Source organism: Nicotiana tabacum, chromosome 8 (assembly GCF_000715075.1).
Source record: "Nicotiana tabacum cultivar K326 chromosome 8, ASM71507v2, whole genome shotgun sequence".
Classification (NCBI taxonomy): Eukaryota; Viridiplantae; Streptophyta; class Magnoliopsida; order Solanales; family Solanaceae; genus Nicotiana; species Nicotiana tabacum.
This window is the reverse complement of record NC_134087.1, coordinates 183,607,865-183,625,229: the sequence shown is the minus strand read 5'-3', so window position 1 is coordinate 183,625,229 and position 17,365 is coordinate 183,607,865. Positions and strand designations below refer to the sequence as shown.

General features: G+C 36.9%; 1 protein-coding gene and 1 long non-coding RNA gene across 2 annotated transcripts; both read left to right on the top strand.

Annotated features, from left to right (window-relative positions):
* The first annotated feature begins 2,782 nt into the window (after positions 1-2,782).
* LOC107764084 (large ribosomal subunit protein uL5z) lies at positions 2,783-5,096 on the top strand. The gene is made up of 5 exons (XM_016582609.2): positions 2,783-2,929; positions 3,025-3,132; positions 3,312-3,354; positions 4,264-4,459; positions 4,726-5,096. The coding sequence occupies exons 1-5, from the start codon at positions 2,927-2,929 to the stop codon at positions 4,919-4,921; spliced, it is 546 nt and encodes a 181-aa protein (XP_016438095.1). The 5' UTR covers positions 2,783-2,926; the 3' UTR covers positions 4,922-5,096.
* A 2,797-nt stretch (positions 5,097-7,893) lies between these two features.
* LOC142162888 (uncharacterized) lies at positions 7,894-17,150 on the top strand. The gene is made up of 2 exons (XR_012694376.1): positions 7,894-8,322; positions 15,039-17,150. It is a non-coding gene; the product is annotated as an uncharacterized LOC142162888 (long non-coding RNA).
* The last annotated feature ends 215 nt before the right edge of the window (positions 17,151-17,365 follow it).

Sequence of the window (17,365 nt, the reverse complement as noted above, 5' to 3'; positions counted from 1 at the left end):
GTTATTTCTTTTGAGTATTGTAGTGGTCTTTGTAGTATTTTACTCGGGCCTACAAAGTGTAAATTCCTTACTATAGTGATATCAGTTGCTCCTCTCGGGGTCGTGGTTTTTCCCTTATTCAGAAGGGTTTTCCATGTAAAAATCTTGGTGTCATTATTACTCTTTTATTCTTGTTAATTATCGTATCTCGGTGCTACATCATTATTCCGCTTTTATTACTGTGAATATTATTTTGGTAGGGGGTTTATTCCCAACACTACGGGCTGATGTTGCATGGCATCATCATATTCTATAGTGAGGCCTTTCACTAATTTAAAGAGCAATTGCTCGCTCGTCGCACAAAGAGACATATTAACCCCACTAGTATCAAAAATAATATACGGCAAAGTAGACCTTGTTTTATGAACTAGACCAAACAACGCAAACAAGAGCATAACAACTCTATTGACTCGGATATTTGGTGACTGCATGGAGTAACTTTGAGCAATTGCCTGGAGCACCCCCGGTTCTTTCTCCTCCCGAGCATGCACTCGCTATTTGCACAACAAAAATCCAGGAAGATTGTATCCCCGCCCATTGTCACATCAATAGTCTAAATGAATTTTGAAATCATGTTGGAACCACAATATATTTTTAATGTCTTCCTTCAAAGTTGGTTTACAGTGAAAGCCTAAGGATAGAAAACTTCCTTCAAACTGTCCATCCTCCAAATTGTTCATGTTAGAGGTGATGACCTTTGTCTTTAAAAACTCCTCATTTCGATATAAATCTTCAGATTCAATATATAAAAGCACACATGAATCAACCTTAAAATCTTGCCCCGTGTCGAACCAATCGTCCATACAACTATAAAATAGGATAATCCCTATTCTTGATTCATAGGCACAATAAAGATACGTGCAAACTCTCATATGACAACAATAGTAAATATCATGCATATGGCCATGGTTCAAATTAACACTAACAAGCACAACGAGTATTTGACAAAAAGAAAACTTATCACCTGGGACCAAGCTAGCAAAAGGATCCATAATCATAGGTGCAAATCGAATGAGATTTTCATTGGTATTTTGTTGAGAATTTTAGCAACCACCTGATCTGTACTGTTGCTTAAATTTTCCTCCACTTTAGTGCATCCTCGTTGGTCCTCCTCTGATTCTCCATCGTCTGAATCAGAGTTTATCTTCATTGCATCTAAAATTTCCAAAATCTATAGACAAAGTCTCAATTTGTTCAACCTCTTTTGGCACGAAAGAATCTCGTCCAACATAAGGAGCTAATTGAGCTTCATCCTTTAAAAATTGAGAATGCATAGCAGTTTCGTTACTTGGGGGTTTTCGTCAAACGACATTCGCATACTTGTCTCCATCAACTAGACGAGCCTTGGGTTCATGAGTTTCGGGGATTTGAGTAGATGAAGGCTCATAAAAGTTGGGAATACGACGCTAAGCAGCGAAAGGAGACACATAAGTCGCCGGTGGAACCACTGTAGCACATCTCATGTAGTCAACACAAGCTAGTGAAATATCTCCCTTTCTCACTGAATTAGTGAAGGTCGGTGTCTGAAAATACAGAAGAAATTTCTCATTGAAATGGTTCCAATAGAATTGGTTATTACGAAATAACCAATTGAACCACGCGAGAGCATCGCCTTCTAGGTAGAAGGAAGGAAGAGGCAGCCAATCCTTCTTGGAGAAGCCAAGGTATGTGAAGCATAACTCAGCTCGAAAAATTCAGCTTTCCGGGTTGCTGTCGCCACTAAATCTAGGAAGAAACATTGTCGTTGCTGGAGTCCGGTAGATGAAAGCACCAATGTAACAAACCAGTTATTCAACACTTTTATTACGTCAACCACGAAAGGGGATTACAACTCAACTCAAAACTATTACAGGAATTAGAGATGCTAAACAGAAATACAAATGATAGAGAATAAGGTAAGAAAAGCTCAGACTAAGAACGGGGATGAGAGGATACAGAACACTCGAGAAGGAAGATGAGGAGAAACATGCATCTTACTCAACAATATGCATAACCCCAAATCACAGACCATTGGCCCTTATAATAGAACCATTTTTACGCCTACTACTTAACCAGGATTCCAAATTAACCTGGCCATGTTGCTTGTTCTCGGCCTAATAACTCTAGTCAGCCCAATAGCTACTTGTGCGAGATTGGGTTGGTGTTGATTCATAACAGATTTTCCGTATAATTATAGGGGTAGTTTTGACCTCTTACCCATTTTCTTCACACCAAACGAACATTTAATGGTTCGCGTAATGAAACATGGAGTACAATACTAACAGTTTGTTGGATGATTGTTAGATATCGTTTCATAACGTATCATATTGTATTGTATTATACTGTATTGTTTTGATGAATAAAATGTTTGGATAGATTGTATTGTTTGTCGTCACTTCATCACATCATCATCATGTACCAACAAAATAAAAAAAAACTTACAATATTATAAAGAAAAGTAGGGTACAAGGCGAATTATTATGTAATAAAAGGTATGGTAAAGAATAAAATATAATTATTTAATAATAAGAAAGGAAAAAATGAGAGGAAAAATAAAGTAACGACGCAATCACGTCAAATTAGTTGTTACATAAAATAATATTTTTACGTGATGACGAATTTAATGATTTTTTATAATAAAATTTAAATAATAATCAAAACAAACATTATATTTAAATTTAAAGTAAAAATACAAAAGATCGTCCAAACAAGTTGTAAATGCAATCTAATGAACATATTAGGCATCATTCCGAAAATGCCCCTAGGTTCAGAAAGCTAACAGCAGCGCAGCTCCATTAGACGCACATATATATACTGGGATTGAACTAGGGTTTCTCAGACTCTCCCCTTCCCCTTCCCCTTCCCCGTGTACCCTAAACTACCTGCCCTGTAGCCCAAACGAAGCGCAATGGTACCTCTCCGCCTTCCATTTTCGATTTCGTTGTTGCTTTTACATATGTGTATTCATAATCTAAAGTACTCGCTCTGTTTCTTTCTTTTTTTTAGGCTTCAGAGAAGAAATTGAGCAATCCAATGAGGGAGATTAAAGTCCAGAAGCTCGTTCTCAACATCTCCGTCGGTGAAAGTGGAGATCGTCTCACCAGAGCCGCCAAGGTCACCCTCTTTATAACCGCTTAATTTACGCTTAAAAAGACAAATTATTTTTCCAGTATTAGAATTAAATGGGACCCGTATAGAGTGGAATTATATTAAACGTTTTATATATTCGATCCAAACTAGTTATTATTGAATGTGTTTAAATGGTTAATTGAATGTTTTTATTGTACTTGTAGGTCTTGGAGCAACTCAGTGGCCAATCCCCTGTTTTCTCCAAGGGTAAGATTTTGAATATCATCTGCACTTTGTTTGCCTTTTTTATTTGCAAATTCGGATGTTATGACTAGTTCCAATTTCTAAGGAACATTTGTATCTAGCTCATTTCTATGTTCTTTGAGCTCTGTGTCTGTCAAAGAATGAACTCTCCTTTTATATTAAATAATCTGATAAGTTACTGTTAGTGCTGAACTGGTAATTTGTTGAAGTTTGGCTTTAGTTTGTTGTAGGGTTTTACGACCTCCTTGTTTTCCTGTTTGTAGTTATTGTTTAAACTCTTCTTATTAGTTGAGCTTAAATGGAGAAGCATGGTCTGTGATGATAGCTGACCTCAGCTTGCTTGGAATTGAGGCTTACCTGTTGTTGTTTAAACTCATTTTGTTGTGACGAGCTAAGGCGTTAAGCAACTAGCAAAAAAAAAAAAACACTTTTCTAATTAATGTGGATTCATTTGTCTTAAAGTGCAACAACAACAACAACCTAGTAAAATCCCACAAGAGGGGTTTTGAGAGGGTAGAGTGTACGCAAACTTTACCCCTACCCCGAATGAGTAGAGAGGCTGTTTCCGGGAGACCCTCGTCTCAAAAGGCATTATTCTTAAAGTGGATGTGCGCGAATTAGTACTCGTAGTTGGTCAGCTGCTGTAATAATTTGAAATGATTGAAACTACCTACGTGTCTCAAGTTACACATAGTGTTCCTCAGGTGAATGGTTATTTTCATGATATGTTGGAAAAGGATTTTGTTTCCACCGAGCTAAAACAATATGTTGATGTCTCTAGTAAACCAAAGTCATTGCTTAATAGCTATTGCTTCAATTTCTTCTTGTCTTTTAGCTGACTATACTTTGTTACATATTTTGCATTGGGTGCTATTTCGTTTTGTCATATGCTTGCTTTATTCCTGTTGACAGCAAGGTATACTGTCCGATCCTTTGGAATTAGACGTAATGAAAAGATTGCCTGCTACGTGACTGTCAGAGGGGAAAAAGCTATGCAGCTCCTTGAGAGTGGATTGAAGGTCAAGGAGTATGAGTTGTTGAGAAGGAACTTCAGTGAAACTGGTTGCTTTGGTTTTGGTATTCAGGAGCACATTGATCTTGGAATTAAGTAAGCAGATTTCTTTCGCATTCCACATATTTTGTTTAGTGCTGCTAACTTTTATCACGTATATGTCAGGTTAATTATCTTCTGCTTAATCCTCTTCTAGAAGTGTTTGGTTTCTTATTTCATGAGTATACAAAGACTAGTTATATTTTACCTTGCCTTACTATGTCAGCCTAGGAGAATTTGCATCTGCTCTTCCGCATTTATATCTGTGCAATTTTGTGCCCTTCTCTATTCATTTACATTCTATTTGTTTAAACGTTTTAAAGGTATGACCCTTCGACTGGTATCTATGGTATGGATTTCTATGTTGTCCTGGAACGCCCAGGATACCGTGTTGCCAGACGTCGTAGGTGCAAGTCTCGGGTTGGGATCCAGCACAGGGTTACAAAGGAAGACGCCATGAAGTGGTTCCAGGTCAAATATGAAGGTGTTATCCTTAACAAGTCCTCTAACATTCAGTAAGCTGAGAGCTAGTTGAGAGCTGTCTGCTGGATCAATTTGTTCAGTAGCAAGTTTATGTTTATGCATTTTGTAGACCAACATCTAATTACTCCTAGAGTTGAATATTTTTCGAGAGTTACTGTTATTTGGCATATTATGTTTCCGTTTTGGCTATGCGATCAACTCAATTTTACTATATCGTTTTGTGCTAGTTTTCTGTCGTGCAATTTTAGTAGTTTGCTCCTCTTGCTAGAAAAATGTGGAGGTCGAGTATTTGGGTTGTAGGTTAGGAGGTAGTTGAGTCTTACCTTACTTCGTACCTTTATGAAACTAGTCTGGTAGGATTTTTGTGTAAGATAGCTATTGGCAATATTGTGTCTTACTATTACGCTTTTCAATGCATGACCTATTTACTGCCTATCGCTTTTGCTTTGCATCTTTCTTTTGAATTTAATGTTATTCCTATTGTTCCTATGATTTATGTGGTGATACTAATATTGTCCCACTTTTGTCTTTTTGTTTCTTGAGCCGAGGGTCTTTCGGAAACAACCACTCTACTCCTTCGGGATAGGGGTAAGGTCTGTGTACACACTACTCTCTCCAAACCTCACTAGTGGGATTTTACTTGGTGATTGTTGTTGTTGTTGCTCCTCTTGGCGACGAACTTATCTGATTTTGAATTTAAATTATAATTATCTCATAACCGAGATACATTAATCAAAGGGTCGACCCTGTACACAAATTGCTTAATGCAATGATAAGGGAGGTTGAATACAGTCCTCTTGTATTTTTGCAGAGGGGTATTTCCTCATCTTAAACCTGTGACATAAATCACTATTAGAGCAACTTTAATTGTGCCAACGGCTGAATGAGATTTTACTTATTTCTGCACTAGGATATACAATTGGAGACTATCTTGTGATTCTAAAAGTTCCTCTTTGCATAATTATCATCTTGAGGGGTTCGGGAGTTTTTAATCTTTATAAGCACATTTGTTCAAATGTTGTTTCAGGCAAATTTTAGGTTCTAAATCTCATTGACTGTGGTTAGTGTTTGAGTTGTATGTTAGTACTATTTGTACTAGTAGCATCTAGAGGGTGTCAAATTTTGTTAGTGTTGTGCGATAACATCTTTGACCAATAAAAAAAAAGGAAAATCTATTTCAGGACGACTAATGGTTGTAACGTAGGAAGTGCAGCAGTGACATGCATGAAATAAGGTTGGCAATTAAAAACATGTCTACTTTTGCTCTCAGCTTTTCCTTCATTTTTAATTTATACAGAGTAAATCGGTATTTCATTTCTTCGTCAGTAGCAACTATAAAGTGCCTCTTGTATTAATTCACTTGATTTTTGCACGTAGCAGCTTAATCCAATCAGCCGAATTATTTCTCTCAGCTAATCATTCTTATAATTAACTTACCATTAATTACCCAGCTCTGATAGCTGCAAATAAAAATTCATTTTGCCTAAAGTTTTGTAGTAGTGTTCTCAATCCTAATCTGTCTTATTAAAACTAGTACTAACTTGCGATTATTATGCCTATTCAAAACAAAAAAAGGTTGCACTTACCATACAAGAAAATCGGGAAACTCTACAGAAATCAAAATTCCTTGCCTGTTTTATGCTGATTGGTTCCCAAACACTCTTTTTCTCCTCCCTTTTTTTGCTGATTGGTTCACGAACTCTCTTCTTTCCTCCCATTTTGTGATATAAATTGAGGTACAGAGTCTCCTGGGAAAGGGACGTTTATGTTTGGAAATAAACCCCCACAGAAATAATATTCTTTTTAATCAACAAGAATAAAAAGAACAACAAGGACACAAAGATTTTAACATGAAAAACCCTTCTGAATAAGGGAGCAAAGTAATCCACTATAATGAAGAATTTTACACTCCGTATTCCCGAGTAAATACTCCAGGAATCACGATACATTTAAAAGAAATAATCCTCTTTTAAAATTCCCATCCCACTACAATATTACTCACTCTCTATTTTTCCTCACAGACTACACCGCCTGTGAATAACTCACACTGTTCTCCATGTTCTCAAATATATTTCTCTCTGAGATTAATGTGTACAAATACGAGCCGAAGCTCTCCTTTTATAGTGTTGAGCGCCCAATCTTCCACCAATCAAAACGATTGGTTATTGCAATCTGCAATTGCAAATTGCTTTGTCTGACGCCTACTATTTTTGACAATATGCAGATTTGTAAATCAAATCCAAAATAAGTTATAATGGAATCTAACACTTTTCCTTCCTTTTAGTTCATTCATGGGGATGGACCCCACAAATCTCCCCTTCCATACCCATTCACCTGAAAGAGGTAACACCAGACTTCTAGCTTGAGTGCATGCCGACAAGTTCTTTGCATAATTCCAACTTGTTTCTTGGTACCACCTTGGTCAGCATATATGCGGGATTCTCACTTGTAGAAATCTTCAAGACTTTTAGGGTTTCATTCTCTACCATTTCTCGAATCCAGTGATATCTCACGTCGATGTGTTTGGTCCTTTCATGGTACATGGAGTTCTTGCAAAGGTCTATTGGATTTTGACTGTCACAATAGGCTGTGAGCATGTGATTTTTGTCCTACATAAAAATAACTCCTACAAATAGACCAAAAATAATTTTCATTGATTTTTAGGAATTTTTCTTTATTTAGTTGCATCTCATGCATTTTTAACATTTTAAAAGCATAGAAAAAATCATAAATATTGTCAATTTTACATATTTTAACTTTTTGTCTTTAGAAATTAGTGTTTTTACTTAGTTTTAAGTTAATTAGTTGTTTTAATAAATAAAAAATTTTAATTTCTACAAAATAGATTAATTTAGGATTTTAATTAATTAAAGAAATGAAAAAGAAAAAAACAAAGGAAAGGAAACTAGGAAGAGCATATTTTTGGTCTTGATTCTTTTAAAATTAGGTCAATTCCTAAATGCCCAAATTAATTTTAAACCAAACCAAGCCAAATACCATACCCAACATCCTCTTAGCCCACACTCTATTTTTATAAAAAGCAAGACCTAGACCTAAGGGGAGGGGCGGATTTTTTGGAGACAATTAGAGAGACCCCTCTCTTTCATGTAGGAAGCAGCGCATCTGAGACCCATTTTGGACAACATTCAGACCCCTCTTTCTTGTTCTTGATTAGCTCAAAGATCAATCACCCATCTTTCCTCCATTATCTCTGAACAACCTTGTTCATTTTCCACTCCCCTTCTCTTCCAAATCGAAAAAAAGAAAGATTAAAAAGGCTGTTCGAAGTTTTGGCTTCATGGTTCGATTGTGTGTGGCTTTCGGAGGTTGTTTTGAGCTGTGAGTTTGCTGTTCGACAGCTAATTTTGCTGCTGAAGCTCTAACCATGGACAGTGCTGGACTTTAGTTGGTTTTGATTTTAATCCTTGCATCATTAGGTATGTATTCGCTGAACATGTATTTTTTCAGATTTGGCCTTATGTGAAGTCATGTTTGATTCCTATGGTCTGTTCCTTAAGCCATTAGTGATTTCTGTTTTCTTTATGGTGTGGTGTTCATTTCCATTTTTGAATTGAAATTGTGTTGTTCAGTACTGCATATTTCACGTCAGTTCTTTTTAGTGTTAGTGAATATCAAAATACCATATTTTATTCCAATGGCAGTTGTGAAGCATTTGTTGAATTCACTTCGGATTAGGGTTCTGTTTGATTGGTTCTGATTCATGAAAGTTAAAAATGTTAGAAATCAATTTGTAGTGAAGCCATTTTGAGGTGAATCTTGTAATTAGGAGTAGAGATTCTTTATGAATGGAACGCCAATGCACAACAACACTAGAAATGGCGTTAAACTTCTAATGCTAATAACAGAGAATTCAAACGCTTGGTTTTCCAAATAACAAAACCAAAATATACAAAAACCAAATATCTGTAGACGCATGTATATGCATCTTACGATTTTTGTTTGGACTACAACGATGTCAAGGTTGGTAAATGTTTAATGCATATTCTAGTTAACTTGAGATTTTGAGATTTGGTTTTGTAGTTGTAGTTGGTCTATGTGATATAGAAGTTGAAGTTAATCTGCTGCCAAGTTAGCTGTCATTAACAATTTGCTAATTGCTTGTTGATTGAAATAAAGTTGTTATTTGTTCAGCGCTTGCTATCTTTTATTGTCTTTATTCGACCCCGGGAATAGCTAATTTTTCATTTTAAACAAATGGTTGAAGAAAGTAACAGCTCATTGACATGGCTATACGGTCAACTAATAGTGTGTTCAAATTTATGAATGGAAATGCTGAAACCATTTTAATGAGAAATGTTTGCCAACAATTGTAATGGGATGGTACTAGGGATCCGTCTTTTCTAGTGGAGGTGAGTGTTGTCTCTTTTAGTGGCCTTCCAAGCGTGGTTTCCAGTTAGCGAGGAAGTGACGTGAATTCCAATTAGTGAGCTTGTTAATAAATCTGATAGCTAATCTTACACCTCTTCCATAAAGAATTTTCCATGGCCCTCGCAAATCTTGTTTTAAACTTGAAATTTCGTAGTTTCTTTAGGCGCGCTATTTTAAATTAATTTCCTTTATTTATCTAAATCCGGGTGTGCATTTATGTGACCCAAATCCAAATCTCAAATAACGTTAGATAAAATATGTCATGGACCGCGGGTGCATTTATGTGACGTGGTTTAAGACATGTTTTAGATGACGTTGAATTTTTCTCCTAAAAAATAGTTTGAATAAAAGCAGTTAAAACTAAAATTTGCACATAGGTTCATAACTGTTTAAAATCAGATAATTAAACCGAATATAATAGTTGAGCGACCGTGCTAGAACCACGGAACTCGGGAATACCTAACATCTTCTCCCGGGATAACAGAATTCCTTACCCGGATTTCTGATTCGCGGACTGTTAAACAGAGTCAATCCTTTCCTCGATTCGGGATTTGAACCGGTGACTTGGGACACCATAAATTATCCCAAGTGGCGACTCTGAATCTTTAAGTGAAATAATCTCGTTTTGATTGTCCTTTAATTGGAAAAACTCCTTTATACTCCCTCTCGGGGGGGGGGGGGGGGTGTAGGCAAAAAGGAGGTGTGACAGCTCTGACGACTTTGCTGGGGAATAGAACCCAGAACTTCTGGTTCAGGGTTCAAGAATTCGAGCTTAGAATAATTGTTATAATTGGCTTTATTTATTATCTGATTTTATTGCATATTTGAGCCTAATGTGCTAAATGCCGCTTTTTACCGCTTTGATATTATCTGAACTGTATATAAACTGCTACGAAACCCTTCTCTTCTCATCTTCGGGGATGTGCTCGCTGGTCGTGGCTCCCTATTCTGTTAGTGTCATACCTTGAAATAAGAAAGAGGCTCGGACAAGTTACTAAGCCAGATGGCCTTTTGGTTCCCGGTATGTAGCCCCCTTCTCGGCTCGAGTTGTCCGCTCGGGTACACAAGTCTAGAACAATATACCCAGGTTTTTAGCTTAGAATAACTCAGCCTCATGCCGGATCTCTAGTAGGAACGTTTGTTTGTATCATGTGCATTTGACTTTGGAGACTCAACACAGGGGTTGGGTCCGTCTAAGACAGGTGTACCCAAATTAAAAGACCATCCTGATGCATCTTACGTGCTACTTGCGTATCTGTCTGTTTCAGCTTGCATGTTGACTGGCTTCTAGAATAGGGAAAGAAAATGAAAAAAAAGAGAAAAAAGAAAAAAAAAAGGAGAAAGAAGAAAAAAGAAAAGAGAGTGAGAGGTAGGTATTTGAATTACCCTGAAATTTTGTTGAAATTTTGAAAAAAAGAAAGAAAAGCCATTTCAAAATAAGTCATATTTTCTGTTGCGTCAAAACGGGCGAACTATGCGGGTCTGATTCTCACCGGATGTGAGATACGTAGGCAAACCTCATCGGTTCCGGTCCACAATTTTTAAAAAATTCAAAAATATTTTCCATTACTTGCTTCTTTAGAAAGCCTTTCTTTTAGACCCTAATTGTTTTTTTTTAAAAAAAAATGTACAAAAATATTTTCCTTTAATTTCTTCCAAAAATCCAAAAATATTTTCATTCTTCTTTCAAAATTGAAAAGAAAATTCAAAATTCAAAAATATTTTTTTAGAAGCATTTCTTTCATAAATTCAAAATAAAATTCCAAAAATATTTTCTTTCTTCTTTAGAAGTTTTTCTTTCAAAATTCTAGAAAAAAAAAATTCAAAAAAAAAACTTTCTTCTTTAGAAGTCTTTCTTTGCAAAAATGCTGAAGAAAAATCAAAATCCAAAAATATTCCCTTTCTTCTTTATAAGTCTTTCTTTCGAAAAAATAAAATAAAAATTTCAAAAAAAAGTTAGTTTATTTACTTTATTCATGATCTTCCCGAATTACGCAAGATCTGATTCATGTTCCCACATGATACGTAGGCAACCCACATCAGGTTCGATCAAATAATTTTGAAAAAAAAAGGGAAAAAAGAAGGTGAAAAAGAAAAGGGGAAGAATGATAATAATAAGGACCGACTGAGTCCATTCTGACATGTTTTGTTTTCAATTGTGAAGAAAGTTGAGGTAGTTGGTTTGTGGTAGGCTGGAAACACAAGATCCAAGGAAAATGATAATTGACATCGAAGCTGTTACAAGTGCTCAAGAGACTCAGGGTCAGAGGGTTCAACAATAGTCTACTGTGTTTGAGAAAAATAGAATACTGAAGCAGTGAATGACCGAAATGTGTCAAGCATGGGCCAATGGTCAAGGACAGCCTCGTCATGAGTCACCATTTGCTACACAACAAGAGCAATATCACTCTCCTGAGTACCACTCGTACTCGTTTGATGTTCCTGCAAACGTTGAGAAGCCTGCCCGAAAGATGGTACAGGAAGAAATGGCCCAAAGAGTGAAAAACTTAGAACAACGGTTGAAAAACATGCAAGGGTTGGCAGGTCAAAAGAGTGTTGCCTTCAAAGATCTATGTATGTTCCCCGATGTCCACTTACCGCCTGATTTCAAGACTCTCAAATTTGAAAAGTATGATGGACATGGAGACCCCATAGCCCACCTGAAAAGGTATTGCAATCAACTGAGAGGTGCGGGAAGAAACGAAGAATTGCTGATGGCTTATTTTAGGGAAAGCCTTACGGGAGTAGCATCCGAATGGTTTTTAGACCAAGACACATCTCGCTAGTACGTCTGGAATGACATGGCACAGGCCTTTGTCAATCAGTTCCATTACAACATTGACATTTCCCTAGACCGCATTTCCATTTCAAACCTGAAGAAGAAACCAAGTGAAAGTTTCAGGGAATATGCCATTAAATGGAGAGAGCAAGCAGCTCGAGTTAAGCCACCCATGGACGACCACGAGCTAATCACTGTCTTTCTTCAGGCTCAAGAGCCAGATTATTTTCAAAACATGATGTCCGCAGTGGGTAAATCCTTCTCGGAAGCAATCAAAATCGGGGAAATGGTTGAGAATGGTCTTAAGACAGGCAAAATTATAAGTCAAGCAGTTTTTAAAGCCGCAACTCAAGCTGTCCGGGTTGAATCTGATAATTTTAGCGACACAGATGAGAAGGTTGAAGAAATCATGATGACATCAGGGTCGAGAAAAGGTCCCAGGAGAAAATCTCGAAGGTATGAGCAGCCTCCTCAATTTTCCCATGACTCCCCTGAGCAGTATTATCTACCTCAGAACCCTCAATACTCTGTCGCTCCACCTCGGTATGTTGTCCAGCCACCAAAACACCCCAGAAGGCGAGCACGAGCATCACAAAATCTCCACCAGCTTCCACAAAATTTTCAGGTACCCTATAACCCACATCCATGCCAGAGGTATAGAGTGGAACAAAGGTTGAAAGATAATTTTACACCAATAGGAGAGTCCTATGCAAGCTTGTTTGAGAAATTAAAGCATTATGACATGATTGCACCTATTTCTCCAAATCATGTGGACCCACGTGCAAGAAGCTTTGACCCTTCTAAAAGGTGTGAATACCATTCCAATGCCCAGGGGCACAATGTTGAAAGTTGTCGGGATTTGAAAAGAGAAATAGAAAGGATGATCCAGAAAAACCTGATTGTGATCCAAGACAATGACACCCAAAATGTCGCGCAGAATCCTTTACCTGCACATCATGATGCACACTTTGTGGGGATGATGCCTGGTGACGTGGAGTATGAGAATCCTCTCGGGAACTTGCTAACTGAAGTTAATGATGTTGAAATTGGAGAAGGCTCTGTTGATTCTGATGAGCAAATTTGTGGCTAAATGTAAAGCCTAGCAATTGAAAAGTCATTCCTTCCTCACTAGGAAGGAATCTTAGTAGCTTGTTTTGATGTTTTTTCTATTATCTGGGTTATTTCAGGGTTGTGATCCAGATTTTATTTATTTTATTGAGTCAAACCCTTCTATCCCTCCATTCTGTTTGTGTGAGTCTTGTATGTCTGTTCTGTTGCTATTTTCATTATTCGGGTTATTTTAGGGTTGTAACTCGTATTTTAGGTTGCTTGTTTAGTTGTAAAACCCTTTCATCCTTTACTCAATAAAATACAGTTTGTCCTTTTGTGTCATTCTGTTCCTAGTTCTTTTTACGCTAGTTCTAATGACATGACATGCATGCGGAAATTTTGGCCAGATCTTAGGAACTGATTTAATCAGGAATTCAATAACTAAAAAAAATACTTTTGAGGATGAATAAAGAGTTGGAATACTTTGGAACTAAGGTCGAGTAAAATTCACCTTCAAATCATTGTGAAGATCGGGCTTGAGGATGTTTAATCAATTGATGTTTGTTGGAAAGTTTGTCACTAAGGGATGAAAAAATGTCTTGTGACCACGTCACACCAAGAAGACAGACATGTTCGTCAACGTTGTGATCGCGAAAAGATACCATGTTTGACGTTCGTAAGGTTGGAAGACCCTTTTTCTGCTACCCAAACACTTTATATCCTTTGCTACCCCTTTTGAGCCTGTGTTATTTTTCTTTGACTACCCTCTTTTGGAATCAAGATTAGAGTCAAAAAAAAGAAAAAAAAAGAAAAAATTCATGTCCCAAGAGTACAAAATGGGGCAATTCTTAGAAAGTTCAGAGAAAAAAAATTGTCAAAGGTCCATGCCCTCAAAAATAGAAGCCGGGGCAAACAAAAAAAAGAGAAAAAAGAAAAAAAAAGGAAAAGGAAAAAAAATAGAAAAAAAAGGAAAAGAGAAACAGAAAGAAAGATGAAAAATAGTTTAGGCTAGATGTTTGAACTACGTTCGACCTTATTCCTTAAAAAATAAGGATACGTAGGTAGCCTCACGGTTCGGTCCAACCAAATAAGAATTCAAAAACAAAAATCCAAAAAAAAATCCCCAATAGCTGAAACTGGGGCAGAGATTTTATTTCATTTTTAAAAGAGTCGATTCCAAAAGTTGTAAGTATACAACCCTTTTTACTTTGAGTCTATTTTGAGCCTTCATGCCGGCCCTTCTTTCCAACCCTATCCAAAACCTTCCAAATAAAGACCTCCCGATATGCCTTCAAGAATGCCAAGAGAAGCATGCAATGAACAACGGTTGTCACGTGACATAGAACACTGTCAAGTTGCTCACACAAGAAGGCAAAAGAAAAAAGAGAGAAAAATGAGAGAGTCTTACTAGTGAAAACCCTAACAAGCACTGTAAGGCGACAGTAAGCAGAGATAAATAAATGAGAGAGACTTGTTGGTGAAAATCCCTTAGGGCACCACTAGTCGAAAGTGAGTCATGAAGCTGATGCAAAGAAATGGCACGGATAGGCCCGACTTCAAAGATCATAAAAATTGTAAAAGGGAAGATTGGATTAGTTTGATAGATCAGGCCGTTGAGTCCAAAATGCATGTCATGATCATTAAGGCTAGTTATTGGAAAAAAAATCTTCCTTCTGTCCTTCCGACATGGGTATTTCTTTTTAATATTTGTTTCTTTGCGTCATTGTATCCTTCACCCTAAGTCAGTCCTTCTCAAAAGAAGCAAGAAAAGATTTCAAAATCTGCTACCAGCTTTTTAGTTGTACAAAGTAAATTTGGCCAACAAACTCAGTTGTTAATGTTAACATGCCTTGGGGATTCATACAAAGGCTCCCCTAAAAGACTCTTGTCAGCCTACTTGGCGCAAGAAAGATAACTGGTGATTCTCTTTGACAGACAAATTGCTCAAAAAGCAGAAAATCATTCAAGATATCGGAAAGGGTCACTTAGGCAAAGATATCCAGTTGAGATAAGATTGTTTGAGCTGCAAATACAAATGGTACTGGGTGTGAAACAATCAGAATTGGTGCAGAACAAAAGTCTATTGAGACCGACTCAAGCTGATCGAGAAAAAGCCAAGTTGCTCAAGACTCAAGGCCACAAACCGACCACCATTTTCAAAACTGACAAATTTTTCTTTGTATGAACAGGAACAAAGCAGTGCAAGGAAAGTGGTTCTAAAAAAAAAGAGAAAAAGAAAAAAAAACAACGAAAAAGAGAAGAAAAAGAAAAGAAGAAAAGAACCGACAAAGGAAAGTTTTTCAAATCTTTTCCTTTATTTGTCTTGCTATTGTGCATAAAATCTCGCCATTGATTTTCACATTTTTCCTTCTAGGATAAAAAGTCCTAGTCTGATGGATTTTCCTCCCAATATAAATCTTAGTCTGATGAAGTTTTCTCCTAAGATAGAAAACCTAGTCTGATGAACTTTCTCCTAGGATCACAATCTTAGTCTCATGAATTTTTCTCCTAAGATAGAGGACCTAGTCTGATGAATTTTCTCCTAGGATCAGAATCTTAGTCTGATGAATCTTTCTCCTAAGATAATAAATTAGAAAACCTAGTCTGATGACTTTTCTCCTAGGATCAAAATCTTAGTCTGATGAATCTTTCTCCTAAGATAACAAAAAAAGGGAACCTAGCCTGATGAACTTTCTCATAGGATCGAAATCTTAGTCTGATGAATTTTTCTCCTAAGATAGAACCTAGTCTGATGAACTTTCTACTAGGATAGAAAACCTAGTCTGATGAATTTTCTTCTAGGATAGAAATCTTAGCCTGATGAATCTTTCTCCTAAGATACAAAAAAAGACCTAGTCTGATGAACTTTCTCCTAGGATCAAAATCTTAGTCTGATGAAATTTTTTTCCTAAGATAGAAAACCTAGTCTGATGAACTTTCTCGTAGGATCAAAATCTTAGTATGATGAATTTTTCTCCTAAGATAGAAGACCTAGTCTGATGAATTTTCTCCTAGGATAGAAATCTTAGTCTGATGAATCTTTCTCCTAAGATACAAAAAAAGACCTAGTCTGATGAACTTTCTACTAGGATCAAAATCTTAGTCTGATGAATTTTTCTCCTAAGATAGAAGACCTAGTCTTATGAACTTTCTCCTAGGATAAACGTCTTAGTCGGATGAATTTTTCTCCTAAGATACCAAAAAAACAAAAAAAAAAAAAGAAAAGGACCTAGTCTGATGAATTTTCTCCTAGGATTAACATCATAGTCTGATGAATCTTTCTCCTAAGATAGAGAACCTAGTCTGACAAATTTTCTCCTAGGATATTTTTTTTAAAAAAGGAAGTCTGAATTTGAAAAAAAAGGGGTCATTTTTTTTAGTTTTCTTAAGATTATCAATGTTTAGTTTTCCTGAAATCAGGGGGGGCCGCCTGGAGAATAGGGTCAGTTTTTACTTTAGTCAAGCTTAGTTTATAGTTTTCCTAGTCTATTCTTTAGTTTACTCTTATTATTGCATCAATAGTACAAGTGGTTTACAATTTTGTTAACAACTCACAAATCTTCCTAGTGCAAACTGGGGCAGAAAAAATTTCTTTTATTTTGTCTGTTTTGTTGTAATCAGGCGCCCACCTGGAGAACAAGGGAAGACAACTCAAGTTTCAAGGGAAAGCAGTATCGAAGGAAGACAGTTCAAGTTTCAAGGGAAAATGGTTCAAGGTGCAAGGGGAAACAGTGTCAAGTAACAAGAGAAGACGGTTCAAGTGCAGCAGTCAGGCGCCCACCTGAAAAAAAAGAAGGGGAATTCAACACCTGCGGCGAAGAAGCATCAAGATTCAGATCAGGGTCCGCATGAAGAACCAACCAAGACTCAAGATCAAGCTTCAGAAGACTCATAGATAGGAATCTTGTAACTCGTAGTTGATAGGCTTAGCTAGTTCAGCTTTTTATTTTTCATTTTTGTACAATAAGGAGCTCAGCAAGCAGCAACAGTAGCAACAATAGTGAAATCACAACTTCCTGGTAGTCCCAGCTACCGAAACTTCCTGAACTACACCGGCTTGATTCCTTTATAGCTAAGGATATGTAGGCAACTTAGGAAGCAGGGTGCGGTCAAATCTTTCAAAAATGCTTCCCACAGAGTATTCAAACGGGCAAAAATTGCTCGTATCCGCTCACTTTATCTTTGCACGAAAACTTTTCGCGTTTCCGAGCAAAGAGGGGCAGCTGTGAGCACGTGATTTTTGCCCTACATGAAAATAACTC